This window comes from Carassius auratus, chromosome 35 (genome assembly GCF_003368295.1).
Source record: "Carassius auratus strain Wakin chromosome 35, ASM336829v1, whole genome shotgun sequence".
In the NCBI taxonomy this organism is placed as follows: Eukaryota; Metazoa; Chordata; class Actinopteri; order Cypriniformes; family Cyprinidae; genus Carassius; species Carassius auratus.
Genome location: NC_039277.1, coordinates 4833999 through 4851264, shown reverse-complemented (window position 1 = coordinate 4851264; position 17266 = coordinate 4833999). Strand labels below are relative to the sequence as shown.

General features: G+C 39.1%; 1 protein-coding gene across 1 annotated transcript; it reads left to right on the top strand.

Moving 5' to 3' along the window:
- The first annotated feature begins 1159 nt into the window (after positions 1-1159).
- LOC113054095 (integrin alpha-2-like) lies at positions 1160-16635 on the top strand. The gene is made up of 30 exons (XM_026219413.1): positions 1160-1277; positions 1707-1830; positions 2641-2753; positions 3002-3093; positions 3230-3344; positions 3425-3552; positions 3652-3800; positions 3904-4054; positions 4369-4522; positions 4657-4730; positions 4831-4969; positions 5509-5654; positions 5735-5878; positions 5962-6165; positions 9180-9310; positions 9392-9552; positions 9648-9796; positions 10467-10577; positions 10671-10753; positions 12768-12909; positions 13000-13086; positions 13429-13505; positions 13596-13679; positions 14047-14149; positions 14261-14371; positions 14521-14631; positions 15186-15299; positions 15397-15486; positions 15742-15858; positions 15967-16635. The coding sequence occupies exons 1-30, from the start codon at positions 1232-1234 to the stop codon at positions 16051-16053; spliced, it is 3537 nt and encodes a 1178-aa protein (XP_026075198.1). The 5' UTR covers positions 1160-1231; the 3' UTR covers positions 16054-16635.
- Positions 16636-17266: the final 631 nt, after the last annotated feature.

Genomic DNA, 17266 nt, shown 5'->3' with positions numbered 1-17266 from the left:
CATTTGATGATTGCAACCATTGTTGTGAAAGTCCAGCTAAATTTTATAAATGTAGCCTTAGTGTTCTTTACTGTGTCTTTACATTTACTTCTGTAAATGTGAGCATAGACAAAATTGTTTATATTTTTATTGTACGGTAAATGGTTCCAAAGGAAGCCAAATCAGAATCTCTGTGCATGTTTTATTGGCCAGAAGCTGTAGTTTACATCATGAGTCTTGACCTGTAAAGCTACTTCAGAATTCAGCAGAAATTGAACAAGTTGCCTGAGATAAGATATTGCTTAAAACATTTCCTGTTTGCTTTGAAACCATGCCAGATAGGTAAACTCTTCAATTACATCCCAGTCTGAGAGATAAAATTCCGTCAGAAGTCTGGGGTTAATCATTGTCTGTGTGTGTGTGTTTGTGTGGGCATGTTTTTGTGACATATCAGGACACAACTTTGTATAATCACATGGGTATGACACATGTATTACAAGGAGAGGGTGACTTATGAGGACATAACCCATGTCCCCATTTTTCAAAACGCTTATAAATCATACAGAATGAGTTTTTTTTTGAGAAAGTAAAAATGCACAAAGTTTCCTGTGAGGGTTAGGTTTAGGGGTAGGGTTGCTGAAGGGCGATAGAATATACAGTTTCTACATTATAAAAACCATTACGCCTATGGGATGTCCCCACTTTTCACAAAAACAAACATGTGTGTGTGTGTGTGCGTGTGTATGTGTGTGTGTCATAGTCTGCAGAGGGAACACCTCACGATAAGTTTCAGCCAATAGTAACTCGTAAAAATAGCAGTGTAGTTGAGATGCACCTGCTTGTGCACACTATTTCTCATCATGCTGTCAATCTATTATGACTCAGTCTTCTGACATTATTTCATGTTTAAATTGTGTCCATTACTGGCTTCTCCATAGTTCATAATCTGCTATTTTTATCTTTTCATTCTTCCCTTTTCCAGTTTTATTCTAACAAGGCATGAAATAAAAAAAGGTGACGCCCATTTAAACCAAATGAACGAACAGCTGTAAAGACCTTTACCTTATTTGGTCATTTATTTGTATATCTTTGGCTAATGACAACGTGAAATAAAGATAGAGATCTGAAGGGCTGACATCATATCCTCTCACAGTAACTTTTACCCTGAGCCAAGGGGTAGTTTCGGTTGTTTCATGACAGCAAGACCGGAGTAATCACTATCTGCTCTTTCACCTTAACAATTTCTCCAGCAATGGACAAAATGGAAAAAGTTGTGATACTAGTGATTTTATTGCAGAGTGAGTACTTGTTTTGCTTCCCAAATATGGTTTACAATTAATGAATCTTCATAATTTCATAACTTTTTTTACATTTGGGTGGACAGACATGACATTTTGTGGTAATGATCTAATAATGAAAATGTTTTAAATAGTCACAAATACTGTAACCTCCTTAAAATGATCAACTTAAAATGCTAAATATAAATTGTATGAATTTGTACTTTCAGATAATATATTATATCTTCAAATAAGTTTATTTTCCTTCTGTGATGACATTTTTTAAAAATAGTTTAAAGCATAAATCTAACTAAATTGAAAAAATCACCAATTTAAAAAAATAAATAAGTTTAAGATAATTTATTTAACCTATTATTTTAGGTCTATCTATCTATCTATCTATCTATCTGTCGATCTATAAACAGAGAGAACGTCTAACTTTTCCCACAGGTTTCTGTATTGTTCACACTCAGGGTTTTAATGTGGGGACTGCAGGAGCTAAAATCTTCTCAGGTGTTGCAGTAGAAGAGTTTGGCTACACTGTACAACAGTTAAGCAATAATCAAGAAAAATGGTAAGCTATGTCACACACCAGACATTTTTTTCTAAAACATGTTGTGGATCTAAAGTCTATTCCTGGAAGTATCTGCCACACCCCTGAACTCATTATGTGTGCTTTTGCCCCAGTGACCAAGTTTCTGTCTCCCGTGTGGTTTGTTTATTTGATTTCAGGTGTGTCTAGTTTCTTCCCCATGTGTTCCATGTTCCCGTTAATTTAGTCATTTATCTTACCTGTGTTTCCCCAATTATCTTGTGTATAAAGGTCTTAGTCTGTTCAGTCTGTGTTTGTCAGGTCTACAAATAAGTATGTGTGTCTTCTTCCTGTGTTCTATGTTGGATTAATAAAGACTCTCTCAATTGTTCTGTGACTCTGTGTTCCTTCCGGCACAGTATTGTGATAGTATTGGACTGATGCTCTGACTCACAGTTCACACACAGATTTAAAGTGGGGAACAAATGAGACCACAACAACTCTGTTAATGACTATTTCCTGTCTGGAATAACAGGATTTGTTTTTTTCTTTTTTCTTTTCTAAAGGAACATTATTTGGCACTCTATCAATCTTAGGAATAGGAACAGTTCACCCAAAAATGAAAATTTGCTGAAAATATATCGCCTTCAGGCCATCCACGATGTAGATGAGTTTGTTTCTTTTGTTCTGATGAACCAGCAAACTCATCTACATCTTGAACTTCTTGAAGTCATTTCCGGTTAAATTATTGCTTTAATATCATAAACACAGCAGGCAAAAATAATTTGCATGTAGCAATGTCTGTTTGCATAATTTCTTTGAGTGCATAGAGAAATGGTTGTTTCTGCTCAGGCTGCTGGTGGGTTCACCCTGGAGCGGATACCCTCAGAATAGAAAAGGAAGTCTCTATAAGTGTGACATTAGTGCTTCCGGAGGAGCCAACTGCCAAAAACTTAATCTTGCAGGTCAGTTTCTCTTTATCTGAAATAATGATGCAGTTATAAAAAGTATTGTGGTATAACCATGTGTTTTTGGACATAAAACAATAATAATACCATGAAGTAAAAATGCATGGCTAATCAGCACTTGCCTATTGTTTTACCGACACCATAATAATTTTTTGTAAGGGGGTCCTTTACCATTAAATGATTTTAGATTTTGAATTTAGATTTAGATTCCTAATTGTCATGTAAATATATCTGTGTCTTCAAAGACTCTGTCAGCATAGATGGTGTGCAGAGCATCAACGCCAACATGAGTCTGGGCCTGACTCTCACTCCATTAGCTGAACCTAAAGGAACGATGGTATGTTTTAGTAGCAATGTGTCACCATCAGGGGGCTCGTTTTCCCTTTTAAAAGCATTCATTCAGGTGTTTTCATACTCAAGAGGCTCTTCCATGTATTAAACTGTATAAAGTTCAGTATAAATGTGTGTTTCAGACATGTGGTCCTCTGTGGGCTCAGCGCTGTGGCAGTCATTACTTTTACCCAGGAGTCTGTATTGTAGTAAACTCACAGTTTACGCTTCAGTCATCCTTCTCTCCTGCCCTTCAAAGTACATCTTATTTTGGATTGTCAGAAATGTATAAAATAATTGATTAAGTTAATCATTCTTGATCTGAATTTCTCATTCAGCTTGTGGTGGGCCCATGGATGTTGCCATTGTTTTGGACGGATCAAACAGTATATATCCATGGCCTGACGTTATAAACTTTCTCATTAAGCTTTTGGAAAATCTTGATATTGGACCAGATAAAACCAGAGTAAGTACTGCAATGCAGCTTATTATGATCCAGTTTATTTATTTTATTCCTATGATATGACTTTGGATTTTTTTTTTTTTTTTTTTTTTTTTTTTTTAGGTCTGTATTATGCAGTATTCGGAGGATTTGTCCTTTCATTATAATTTTAGTTCTGACCAAAATAAAGAAAAACTTCTTTCAGCAGCTTCTGTTATTAAGCAAAAAACTGGAATAGTAACCAACACTTTTGCAGCACTTGACAATGTCAGGTATCCCATCCCCTACAAACTCTTTTTTTTCATTTATTTATTTGTTTGTTTGTTTGTTTATTGTTTGTGAAAAAAACACATTTTGTGATTGTTTGTGTTTCAGACAGACAGCTTTCCTACCAGAAAAAGGTGGCCGTCCCGGTGCTACTAAGGTGTTGGTTGTGGTAACAGATGGAGAATCTGCTGATGGTGATAAAGGTCAAGAGGTCATTGAGAGATGCAAAAGAGAGGGCATCATTCGCTTTGGCATTGCTGTGAGTGAGAGACATCAGCATGAAAAAAAAGCATTACATTAATAAAATGTAAACTTTAATGTTGATTATATTTTCATCTACAACATTATAAATAAATAATGAGAGCATATTGTGAAATAAAATGAGTATTGAGAATCACTGTTTTAAATTTCATATTGAGGAACCCAGTTTTACAGTTTATTTATTTATTTTTTAGAATATGTCTTGAGTTAAAGGTATTTTGTTTTGTTTTAAGTTTTAAGTTTGTTTAGATATTTTCAATGGACAGTAAAATTAGAATTTGGTTCATTACTGTCATCTATGAAATTACACAGATTCTCAAGCAAAGTGCCGACATTCAAATATTCATCAAGGAGATTGAATTGATCGCTAGCACTCCAACAGAGAACTACATGTTCAATGTGTCATCAGAGGAAGCACTAATCAATATCGCAGAATCTCTGGGGGAAAGAATCTTTAACATTGAGGGTAAATCTTGCATTCATGTATGCCAAATTGAATAATGCATTTGTTCATCCAGTGACAACAGGTCACTTTTTTAACCTAAAATACAGCTTTAAATTATGATAAGCATTTAATGGTTTAGACTTGTTTGATTTGAGGCACCAGTCAAGGTCAGGAATTTCAACTGGAGATGTCCCAAGTAGGATTCAGCGCATACCAGACCAATAAGAAGGTGTCAGTAATCTTTCAAAATATCTGATTGAGTTAATTTGTAATGTAACATGCTGATTTACAAGAAATGAAGGCATGACGGGTGGCATTTTATCCCACAGGATGTGATCATGCTGGGTGCTGTTGGAGCGTATGGATGGAGCGGGACCATTGTCCATCAAACAGCTGAGAAATCACACATTTTCCTCAAAAATGCTTTTGAGAAAATCCTGGATGACAGAAACCACAGCTCACTACTTGGTGAGCCAACCATAAAATGAACTGTAAAGTCATTTTCATTATAAAAAGCAAATTAAGAGGTCATGTAACTTTATATTCACATCTCTGCTACAGTTTGAGGTCTGTAGGATTTTATTTTTAAATAAATTTATATTTAATTCAGCAAGGATGCATTACATCTATCAAAAATATTATTTAATCATTTAAAATAAATGCTGTTCTTTTGAACTTTTTTATTCATCAAAGAATCCTAAAACAAAATGGAAATCATAGTTCCACAAAAATATGAAGCAGCACAACTGTTTTCCACACTGATAATAATAAATATTTCTTGAGCATCAAATCGGTATATTTAGAATGATTTCTGAAGGATCGTGTGACACTGAAGACTGGAGTAATGATGCTTAAAATTCAGCTTTGAACAAAGGAATAAATTAAATTAAATATATTCAAATGGAAAACAGTTGTTTTAAATTATAATAATATTTCACAATATTAATGCTTTTTACTGTATTTGTGAATAAACAAATTCCTAACATTTTCCCCTGTCATTTGTTCAGGATACTCTGTCACGTCTGTAATCGACGGCTCGTCTGAGTTTTATGTGGCCGGTGCTCCTCGTGCCGCTCATAGAGGACAGGTCATAGTTTACAGTATCAACAGCCAGAATCAGCCGGTCATCGTAGATTCACAGAGAGGAGATCAGGTAAACACATCTCTCTGTGAGATTTAGTTTCATTAGACAGTGAAGTCCTGTCATAGATCATTGTGTTCTGTGGTTTGCAGATCGGCTCTTATTTTGGCAGTGTTCTCTGTCCTGTTGATGTGGATGCTGATGGTGTGACTGATCTGCTGCTGGTCGGAGCTCCGATGTACATGAGCAAGGAGAAATCTGAAACCGGAAGAGTCTACCTCTTCACCATTAACAAGGTGAAACCGCTTTACTGTTCAAAAAACTAATATTCACTCAAAGCAGGTCCTAAAAAGACCATTTTGCCTTATATTGTTCTCAGGGCAAATTAAGCAACCAGGGGAGGTTAGAGGGATCCTCCGCATCTGAGAATGCTCGGTTTGGGACAGCCATCACTGCTGTCCCCGATCTAAACATGGACCGCTTCAGTGATGTGGTGGTTGGTGCTCCGCTGGAAGGCAATGGCCAAGGTGCCGTTTACATCTACTATGGAGACAGAAAAACCATCAGAAAGCAGAGCTCACAGGTAGAATGCACCAATAATATTTTACATGTACATATATATATTTATATATATTGCAGTTATGAAGTTCAGTCAGCAGTTTTAGTTATTTTAGTACATCAGGTTAAATTAAAAGAAAATAAGAAATCTTTGACTTGGCAACTAACTGAAATCAAATATACAATATTTTGCTTATTAATATTTGAAAAACATTTGTCCACTAAATGAAAGATGGTGCAAGTTACATGCAGGGGAAAAAAGCAAAAAACATGAAAAGATATCAGGGAGAGGACTCTCTGTCACGTCCGGTGATACAGGAACGAGGAGAGAGAACCAAATGCAGGTATGAATCTTCCAAAGGGGTAAACAGTTCAAGCCGGGTCAAAACCAGAGTATCCAAACAACGAGGAACAGACAGAACACAAGGGAAGATAGAGACTACGGATAACATGAGGCAAGGACTCCGTAACACAGACTGAAACAAACCAGGTATTTAAAGACAGGTGCAAACGATGTAAGTGGAAACAGCTGAAAACAATGAACAGTGACGATAAGGGGAAGTGAGACCTCTAGTGGACACCCAGGGATACACAGACCAGACACTGTGACATTAACTCTAAGGAGCAGCTTCCAGATGCTCCTCAGACACAAAAAATACCAAAAAGACCAGGAGGGCGGCGGACAGGTGGAGGCTCAGGGGGAGGGACGGAGGGCCGGAAAGGAAAACTTGGGGAACAGACACCAGAAGTGTAAACACAAAACAGGGAGACCAGGAGGGAGGAGGATTGGAGGAGGTTAGGGGGAGGGATGGAGGGCAAGACTAACTGAGGGGAACAGACAGAAACAAAACAGAAACCAAGAACACCAAACAGAAGTCCAAGAAGGGCATGTTGAGGCGCCCACCAGGGCGGGGCAGAGGACCACCACAGCCGTGTGGTCAGGGCGGAAGCCCCCCAGGGCGGAGCAGAAGACCACCACATCCTCGTGGTTGCTGCCAGAGTCCCCCAGGGCGGAGCGGATGACCACCATGTCCTCGTGGTCGACGTCGGAGTCCCCCAGGGCGGAGCAGATGACCACCACGTCCTCGTGGTTGACGTCGGAGTCCCCCAGGGTGGAGCAGATGACCACCACGCCCCCGTGGTTGAGGCCGGAGTCCCCCAGGACGGAGCAGGAGACCACCCAGTGACTCGACTTGGCTCTGGAGGGTCATCGGTGACTGGCTCTGGATGGTCATCGGTGACCGGCCCTGGCTCTGGAGGGTCCACAAACACCTGACTCCACTCCGGAGGGTCCGCTGGAACCTGCCTCGACTCCGGAGAGTCCCCCGGAACCTGACTCGACTCCAGAGAGTCCACCGGAACCTGACTCGACTCCAGAGAGTCCGCCGTAACCTGACTCGACTCCGGAGAGTCCGCCGGAACCTGACTCGACTACGGAGAGTCCGCCGGAACCTGACTCGACTACGGAGAGTCCGCCGGAACCTGACTCGACTCCTGAGAGTCCACCGGAACCTGACTCGACAGCATCGGGCACCACCTCGGGCACCGCCTCGGGGACGGCAGCGGTCCGCTCGGGAACGTCCTCCTGGACGGCAGCGACCCGCTCGGGAACGTCCTCCAGGACGGCATCGGCCCGCTCGAGAACGTTCTCCAGGCCTTGAGGAACGGTATACGCCCGTCTCCCCGTCCTCCGTCCTCTATGATGGCGAATCGGTGGCGCCTTGACTGGCGACTCAGGCGTTGAGTCGGCCATCTTGTGCTGTGGCGCTGGGTTGGCGGCCATCTTGTGCTGTGGCTCTAATCTGACGCCCATCTTGTGCTGTGGGACTTGGCTGGCGGCCATCTTGGGCTGTGGCGCTGACTCAGAAGCTTTGCCGTGAATAGTCTTGGGAACTTCTAGGATCTGTGACAGCGTGGAGAAATACTCCAAGAATGAGTCAGCGGCCATCTTGAACGTCGGCGCTGAGCTGGTGGCCATCTGGTACTGAGGTGTGAGGCTGGCCTCCATCCTGCCTTGTGGTGCGGGGTTGGTGGCCATGCACCACAGCGGCGCTGGGTTGGCGGCCATCTTGTGTTGTGGTACTGGGCTGGCGACCACTTGGTGCTGTGGCGCTGGGCTGGCGGCCATCTTGGGTTGTGGCACTACCATGGTGGGCATGCGCTTCTTCTCACCTCTCCGTCTGCCATGGTGAGACGGTGGCTCTGACCCATTCCACAGAAGCCCCGGATCGATGGGAGGCCATGGTTGAGAGCGATGCCGAGTCTCCTCTCGACCACTCCCTCCTCGGCGACCTCCCCTGGTCCCCCGGAAAACCACCAGGCGAGTTCCCTCAAAACCGCCTCTGTCCCGCTCTGTGGCTGGGGATGAGACGTGGGCAGACATACCGCTGGTTCTCTGTTTGACGGAGTCCTTCTGTCACGTCCGGTGATACAGGAACGAGGATAGAGAACCAAATGCAGGTATGAATCTTTATTTAAGGGCAAATCCAAAGGGGTAAACAGTTCAAGCCAGGTCAAAACCAGAGTATCCAAACAACGAGGAACAGACAGAACACAAGGGAAGATAGAGACTACGGATAACATGAGGCAAGGACTCCGTAACACAGACTGAAACAAACCAGGTATTTAAAGACAGGTGCAAACGATGTAAGTGGAAACAGCTGAAAACAATGAACAGTGACGATAAGGGGAATTGAGACCTCTAGTGGACACCCAGGGATACACAGACCACACACTGTGACACTCTCATGCTGTGTACAGGTCAATAAGTCTTTTAAAATATCAGATCATTTTTATGACAAGGCAATGTTATCTCAGGTTATAAAATGTCATGAGGTGCAACTATATGAAAAAAAATTTATTCTTTTATGAATAATTTGTTTTAAAAAAGAGTCACTGAACAATAGCTTTTCTTGAAAATGGTATAACTGTTTAGCTAAGAACTATTAAAATATCAATTTTCCTTATTATGCAATCATATAATCTTGTTTTTCATTTCAAACAAATTGTCTTATTTTGCTGTCTTGTCATTTTCTGCAGAAAATACTTGGATCCAAACTGGACCCTGCGCTTCGGTTCTTTGGACGCTCCTTAGATAGTCGTGGCGATATGAACGGTGACTCAATCCCTGATGTTTCAGTCGGAGCAGCTGGGAAAGCAGTGCAGCTCTGGTGAGGATCTCCATCTAGTTTTTTTAAATCTATAAAATCATACTGAAACTGTGATGTTTCATACAGTATTTGTGATTTCAGGTCAAGGGGAGTTGCAGTTGTCACAGCAACCGTCTCCTTCATTCCTGAGAAGATCAGCATTCTGAGTAAACCTTGCATGTTTGAAGGAAGGATGGTGTCGTGTGTTGCTGCAAAAGTCTGTTTCAGGTCAAAATTTACACCTACAGTAGTGGGTAAAGTAGGTAAGGTCATCTCTCATTTTATTGTATCTCATATACAGTATGCTGATTTCCCGAAAAACCTCCATGGAACTGAATGGAAATGCACTTGTCTTCAGATATCAAATACAACTTGACGCTTGACGCTGACCTGCAGTCGTCTAGAGTCACTTCAAGAGCCCAGTTTAACAACTCAGAGCGTCTTATTCAGAAACCTGTCAGCGTCTCTGACAAAGAAACCTGTGTAGATCATAATGTCTATGTGCAGGTGAGTTTTAGCCACTCGCCGCAAGCCTCAGACCTCCGTTCAGACTAATAATACTCACTGTCATGCCCATAGCCAGCTATGAGGCCACCGAGGTTCTGACCTCTGTAAATTCTTTATGTTCAAAAATAAAATGTGTTCTTTGAATGACTAATCTGCTATTTAAAGCTCGTCGTATAAGTGTCTGCATGTATAATTAAGTTTAGACTGTTTGCAACAATGATTAGTGCCCGTGGTATGAAAATGAGCATTGCGAGATGCTGGCGGAGTGAATAAAGCTTGAGAGCAGTGTTGCCAGATTGGACGGATGATTTCCAGCCCAAAAGCTCACCACCTAGCAAACACAAAATTTGGCAAACAAGTTTTTGGTTCCCGTTTGGTTATTTTTATGGAACTATATAAATATATATAATATACATATATATATATATATATATAGGAACCAAATACTAATGTTAGGGGAACATTCTTTTTAGGTTAAATATTTTTGAAACCATAAAATAATGTACCCAGAATGTTGCACTGTGATAATTTTTTTTTAATAAACTAAAAATAACTCAGACCTCACTAGTTTTCTATCCCTGGCTATGGCCATGCTCACTGTACTTCAGATTTATTTAGTTTAAAAGTACTTGAATAATGAATTTACATCATTGATTTTATTGTTTAATAGGAGACTCCTGATTTTGTTAGTCCAATTGCTTTGCGAGTCAACATCACTTTGCAGAATCCAGACACTGGCCCTGCCCTGGATGCATTTCAGCCCAAAGCGTGGGAATTTTTTGTAAGGTTCCCTCTGAATTTAATTAAGAGCATTATTCCATCATGAATTGTTTCAAAGATTTTAAACTGTCAAAATATATTCCTGTTTGCTCAGATCCCTTTTGTAAAGGACTGTGGCTCTGATGACAAATGTTCTTGTGACCTGAAGCTGACTGTGAAACCTGTTAATGTATCTAGGTACCCTTTCACACACACACACAGACACAGATAGATAGATAGATAGATAGATAGATAGATAGATAGATAGACAGATAGATAGATAGATAGATAGATAGATAGATAGATAGATAGATAGATAGATAGATAGATAGATAGATAGATAGATAGATAGATAGATAGATAGATAGATTTATTTCACTAATTCCATTCAAAAAGTGAAACTTGTATATTATATAGATTTATTTCACTAATTCCATTCAAAAAGTGAAACTTGTATATTATATTCATTACGATGATTATATCTGACAACTAAGGAAAATCCCAAATTCAGTATCTCAGAAAATTAGAATATTGTGACAAGGTTCAATATTGAAGACACCTGGTGCCACACTCTATTCAGCTAATTAACTCAAAACACCTACTAAGGCCTTTAAATGGTCTCTCAGTCTAGTTCTGTAGGCTACACAATCATGGGGAAGACTGCTGACTTGACAGTTGTCCAAAAGACGACCATTGACACCTTGCACAAGGAGGGCAAGACACAAAAGGTCATTGCAAAAGAGGCTGACTCTTCGCAGAGCTCTGTGTCCAAGCACATTAATAGAGAGAAGAAGGGAAGGAAAAGATGTGGTAGAAAAAAGTGTACAAGCAATAGGGATAACCGCACCCTGGTGAGGATTGTGAAACAAAACCCATTCAAAAATGTGGGGGAGATTCACAAAGAGTGGACTGCAGCTGGAGTCAGTGCTTCAAGAACCACTACGCACAGACGTGTGCAAGACATGGGTTTCAGCTGTTTCATTCCTTGTGTCCATTCACTCTTGAACAACAGACAGCATCAGAAACGTCTCGATTCAAAAAGGACTGGACTGCTGCTGAGTGGTCCAAAGTTATGTTCTCTGATGAAAGTAAAGTTTGCATTTCCGTTGGAAATCAGGGTCCAAGAGTCTGGAGGAAGAGAGGAGAGGCACACAATCCACGTTGCTTGAGGTCCAGTGTAAAGTTTCCACAGTCAGTGATGGTTTGGGGTGCCATGTCATCTGCTGGTGTTGGTCCACTGTATTTTCTGAGGTCGAAAGTCAACATAGCCATATATAGATAGGACGTTTTTGAGCACTTCATGCTTCCTGCTGCTGACCAACTTTATGGAGATGCAGATTTCATTTTCCAACAGGACTTGGCACCTGCACACAGTGCCAAAGCTACCAGAACCTGGTTTAAGAACCATGGTATCCCTGTTCTTAATTGGCCAGCAAACTCGCCTGACCAAGAATATCTATGGGGTATTGTGAAGAGGAAGATGCGATATGCCAGGCCCAACAATGCAGAAGAGCTGAAGGCGACTATCAGAGCAACCTGGGCTCTCATAACACCTGAGCAGTGCCACAGACTGATCGACTCCACGCCACGCTGCATTGCTGCAGTAATTCAGGCAAAAGGAACCCCTACCAAGTATTGAGTGCATGTACAGTAAATAAACATACTTTTCAGAAGGCCAACAAATCACAAAAACATTTTTTTTATTGGTCTTATGAAATATTCTAATTAGCTGAGATAGTGAACTGGTGGGTCTTTGTTAAATGTGAGCCAAAATCATCACAATTAAAATGACCAAAAACTTAAACTACTTCAGTCTGTGTGCACTGAATTTATTTAATACACAAGTTTTACAATTTGAGTTGAATTACTGAAATATATGAACTTTTCCACAACATTCTAATCTATTGAGATGCACCTGTATATGACAAATGACATTAATTGACATCAGAGAACAGTGAACAAATGTGCTGATAAATTATTCCGATTAATTTAAAATATCAGGGGGTGCTTCAAGTAAAAAGTCAAATAGGTTAGGCTGATAAAAGTTTGGGAGTCTCTGCCTTAGCAAAGAATGACAGAATGTTTGTTAGTGTGACCTGTCCCTTTAAGAGTAAACTAAAAATAATAAATTACTACAAGCAGGGCTAGGTGTATCATGTTATTAAAAAAAACTGAATCCTGAAATCTAAAAAGATTTTGTTGTGTTTTGCAGCTCATCTGCCTTTCTAGTTGGACCCAACAAAAGAAGACTGTCTTTCATTGTGACAGTAAAGAACATGAAAGAAAATGCATACAATACAAGAGTGTCTGCTAACTTCTCCAGTAACCTGTTCTACGCCTCTTTTACACCACCTGTAGGCCCACCATTTCCTGCTCTGGCATAAATCTTCTCTGGTTTGTGTACGCAAAATTGTATTTGTGAATCTTTCTACTTATGTGTGCAGAAAGACAACACTGAGGTGACATGCAGTACAACAACAGGCTCACTCGACTGCAGAGTTGGATACCCGACCCTGACGCCTGGCCAGACGGTAAGAGAAAAGTGTCTGTGTATGTCTGTACCTGGTGTACCCTACATTATGAGGACCAAATGTCCCCACAAGAGCAGCAACACCATGAAATTTTGACCTTGTGGAGAAATTTTTTGGTCCCCGAAAACAGCTTATGAATCATACAGAATGAAGAGTTTTGAAAATGTAAAAATGCTAAAGTTTTGTGTGAGAGGTATAGATTATGTAAGGGGATAGCAAAATACACTTAGTACAGTATAAAAACCATTATATTTATGTAGAGTCCCCCCATAATGTTAGGGTTATGTGTGTCTGTTTGAGCATACAGATGTTTTCTTTAATTATTTCAATTTGTCTCATCAGGTAACATTTGAGATCAACTTTGAGTTCAACCTGAAACAACCAGAGAAACAGGCTGTTGTGAACTTTGAAGTGCAAAGGTAAAAATACAGTTTTTAACACACTTCTGTTTGAATTTTTGTGCATCTGTTTGGTTTGACTTTAAAAAAACACTACACAACTTTTTACAGTGACAGTGAGGAGGAAGTGACATCAGATAACAAGGCCTCTATCTCTATCCCAGTCCAGTACGATGCCGAAATCATCCTCACAAGGTCAGAGGTCAAACTAATGCTTTGATTACCTTTATCTCCTCTAATGTGGTTTTTGAAAGAAGTCTCTTCTGCTCACCAAGACTACATTTATTTGATCAACAATACAGCAAAGATAGTAATATTGTGAAATATTATGATAATTTAAAATAAGTTTTCTATTGAAATATATATTAGGTATATATGTAATTTATTTCTGTAATGGTAAAGCAAAATTTTCAGCATCATTACTCCAGTCTTCAGTGTCACATGATCCTTCAGAAATCATTCTAATATGCTGATTTGCTGCTCAAATATTATAGAGTATTATTGATGCTCAGTTATTAATAATGGTTCCCTCTGTTCATTTTTTTAATTATTATTTTTCAAGAAACATAAACTTGGATTTTTGCGCCATTGATCCTGAGGATCAAGTCAAACATACAGTCTCAGGTTTCAATGACATCGGCCCAGAATACATCATAACATTACGAGTGAGTCAAAAAAAAAAAAAAAAAAGTGTATCTAACATTAAACTAATATAGTTCCCTCTAGCATTAGCAGTGTTGAACTATTCAAGTTATTTAAAGTTTGTCTTTCTGCAGGTTTTAACTGGAACTTTCCAAATCAACCAGGCTCTTCTGACCGTATCGTTTCCCACCAGCACCAAAGCTGGAAATCCTTTACTGTATGTGACTTCAGTCAGAACGGCTCCTGTAAGTATAATGCTCTATTAAAATCTTAATTATTCTAAACTTTCTATATGAATAAAGTGTTTCACTACACGTGTATTTAGAAAATTGTGCTGTAAATACCATTCTGGGATGTAAAACCAGAACATTTAATCTCTGTTTCTGCTGCATAGGTTTTAAATGTGCAGTGTGACAGCAGCAATCTGACTGACCCGCTGAAGATCAAAGAGAAAACACACACTGCCAGCTTTGCTAAAGAGAGCTTTAGAGGGACAAAAGAACTGGTCTGTATGCATGCGTTATATTAAATTATACATGCTGCAATATGCACATTATTTTTTTTTTTAGATAATAATACTCTTATTAAGCAAGGATGCATTTCACTGATCAAAAATGACAATAGAAACATTTATAATGTTACAGAAGATTTCTATTTCAAATAAATACATTAATACTGAACTCTGTATTGATCAAAGAATCCTGAAAAGAAATTTAAGTTTCCTTAAAATATGAAGCAGCACCACTGTTTTTAACATTGATAATAATAAGAAATGTTTCTTGAGCGGCAAATCAGCATATTAGAATGATTTCTCAAAGATCATGTGACACTGAAGACTAGAGTAATGATGCTGAAAGATCACCTTTATCATAGCAAAGAAATGACATTTAAAAATATATTACAACAGACAATCGTACTTTTAGATTTTAATAGTTTTTCACAAAATTAGTTTTTACTGTATATTTGATCAAATAAATTCAGCCTTGGTGAGCAGAAGAAACTTTTCTAAAATAACTTATTTTTATATCCTACTGAAAACAAACATTTGTTCATTTCCAGAATTGTAATGCAGCAAAATGTGAAACCATGACTTGTGTACTCAAAGACCTGAAGACGAAAACCAATTACTTTGTAAACATCACCACAAGGCTCTGGAAAGGCACATTTGCCTTTGTGAGTGTCTCTCGGACCATTTTATCTCCATTTAGCATTTCTGATATCTGTTGTGAGCAGATGCTTTATTCCACGCTCCATGTTTATTTCCTTCTAGGCTGATTTTCAGACAGTTTTAGTGGCTGGAAGCTCAGAGATACAAACATCTCAGCCTGACCTCATAGTCGTCACACACAAACAACAACAGGTCTGTTAATCCTTGTCTTTCTGTTGTGTTTAAGATATGAACCACTCTGCTAAAGAGACCATTTTGGCTTTGAGTAATTTTCACAGTGTTTTTTTTTCCCCCAATAAAAACAAAACAAAACCTTAAACATTCTTCAAATGATCAAATAAAATACAACAGATATTTAAGGATAAAATTATAGCTTGCACATATGTACTGTGTATGTGTGTGTATGTGTTGATATGATTTATCTAATCTTTCCTGATTCTGCTGCAGATAAAAATTACAGTGAGTAAAGTAGGAGCGATTGGAGATATTCCTATTAGTATTATCATAGGAAGTGTCATCGGCGGCCTCCTCCTTTTGGCTGTTATTATGGCGATCCTATGGATGGTATGTGCTCTTTGTTTTTGCTTGAACTGCAGCTACTAATACACTGTAATTCTGACAAAGGAAAATGCTTAATCATAATAAAATACAATACTGATGATGTCCCACCAGGCTGGCTTCTTCAAGAGACAGCAGTTGCCACAGGGAAATCAACAAGATCCGGCAGAACAAGAGGGTCTGTCTGAGAATACAGCATGAAAAAATACAGGCTCACCTCTGTGACTACATGCTGGTAATATTACCTCGAACTGTACAGATTAATAACTGATATTCAGTTGACAGCCATTCAGGTTCTGCACGAGGTCTGGGTGGTGATAATAATACTGTATATTAAAGCATCTCACAATTTTTGACTCTCATGGACTTGCTCGTTTGGTGCTCAGTGGTATTTAGGCTTCATAAGAATGAACAAATGAGTTGGTGTACGCATGAGAGCCAGGATGTTTTTTTTTTTTTTGTTAAGACAGAGGGGGGTGGGGTGAATGTCTCAATTTAATGCCTCTGTCATTTCCTGCTTCATTCTTGTTCTGACTTGCTTCAGTTTGTACATAGCTCTCAGTTAAAGCATAACAAAAAAAATCTGTAAAAACATATTTTAAAGATGATTTAGATTCAGATTACTATTAGTGAAAGTGTTTCTGAGATGTTTACCTCGCTCATGCACAAACCCCCAGAATGATAACACACACACTGTGGTGATAATCCTCTATGTGAAATATGTATGATGAATGACTCTTACTTTTGTGATTATTCAAGCCCAAAGGGCAGATTAAATGATGCTCTTTAAAACTTGTTTTTGTTGGCCAGTTTTTTTTTACTTCTCTCTCTCTCCTTTCTGGCTATTCTGAAATATTAAATATATCTATTGTTCATGTTTACCAAGGCACTTACTGTTCAGCAACAGTGTTGCTTAAAATTTTAGACAATGGAGTCTCACTTAAAATATCAGAATGTCATTAGATTTTGAAAAAAACTTTTAAAACAACTTTTGTTAGCTTTTTTTCAGATATTAAACAATTATGCATAAATATAAGATAAATGTATATATAGCAGTCCTTGCCACCCTCCCCCACCCCGTATATAGAGATAGAGATAGATATGCAGTGTTTTCGAATAATAGCTAGTAGCCAGGCCCGTCTGTGCCCTCCGAACGTGTGTTCTCCACTGCGAGGAACATTGTAAATAAAAAGAGAGCCGCACTTAATCCAGATCATGTTGATAGACTGGTGTTTCTTGCAAACAATATTAAGAAATGGATTAGGTTAGGCTATATGCCTTACTCCTGCTGCTGTTTAAGTTGTCACATTATTGTTTGTGCCTGATCTGAATCGTTTTTTCTTTTCTTTTTTAATTTAGCCTAATGTTGTGGGATATGCATAGTCGCACTTCATATAAATTGATATTCTAAGTT

Excerpts from the sequence above, each read along its gene's own strand:
- LOC113054095 (XM_026219413.1), top strand. The coding sequence starts at position 1,232 with ATGGACAAAATGGAAAAAGTTGTGATACTAGTGATTTTATTGCAGA. Across the intron at positions 3,094-3,229 it reads CTGAACCTAAAGGAACGATG|ACATGTGGTCCTCTGTGGGC; the intron begins GTATGTTTTAGT and ends TGTGTGTTTCAG. Across the intron at positions 15,300-15,396 it reads GGAAAGGCACATTTGCCTTT|GCTGATTTTCAGACAGTTTT; the intron begins GTGAGTGTCTCT and ends ATTTCCTTCTAG.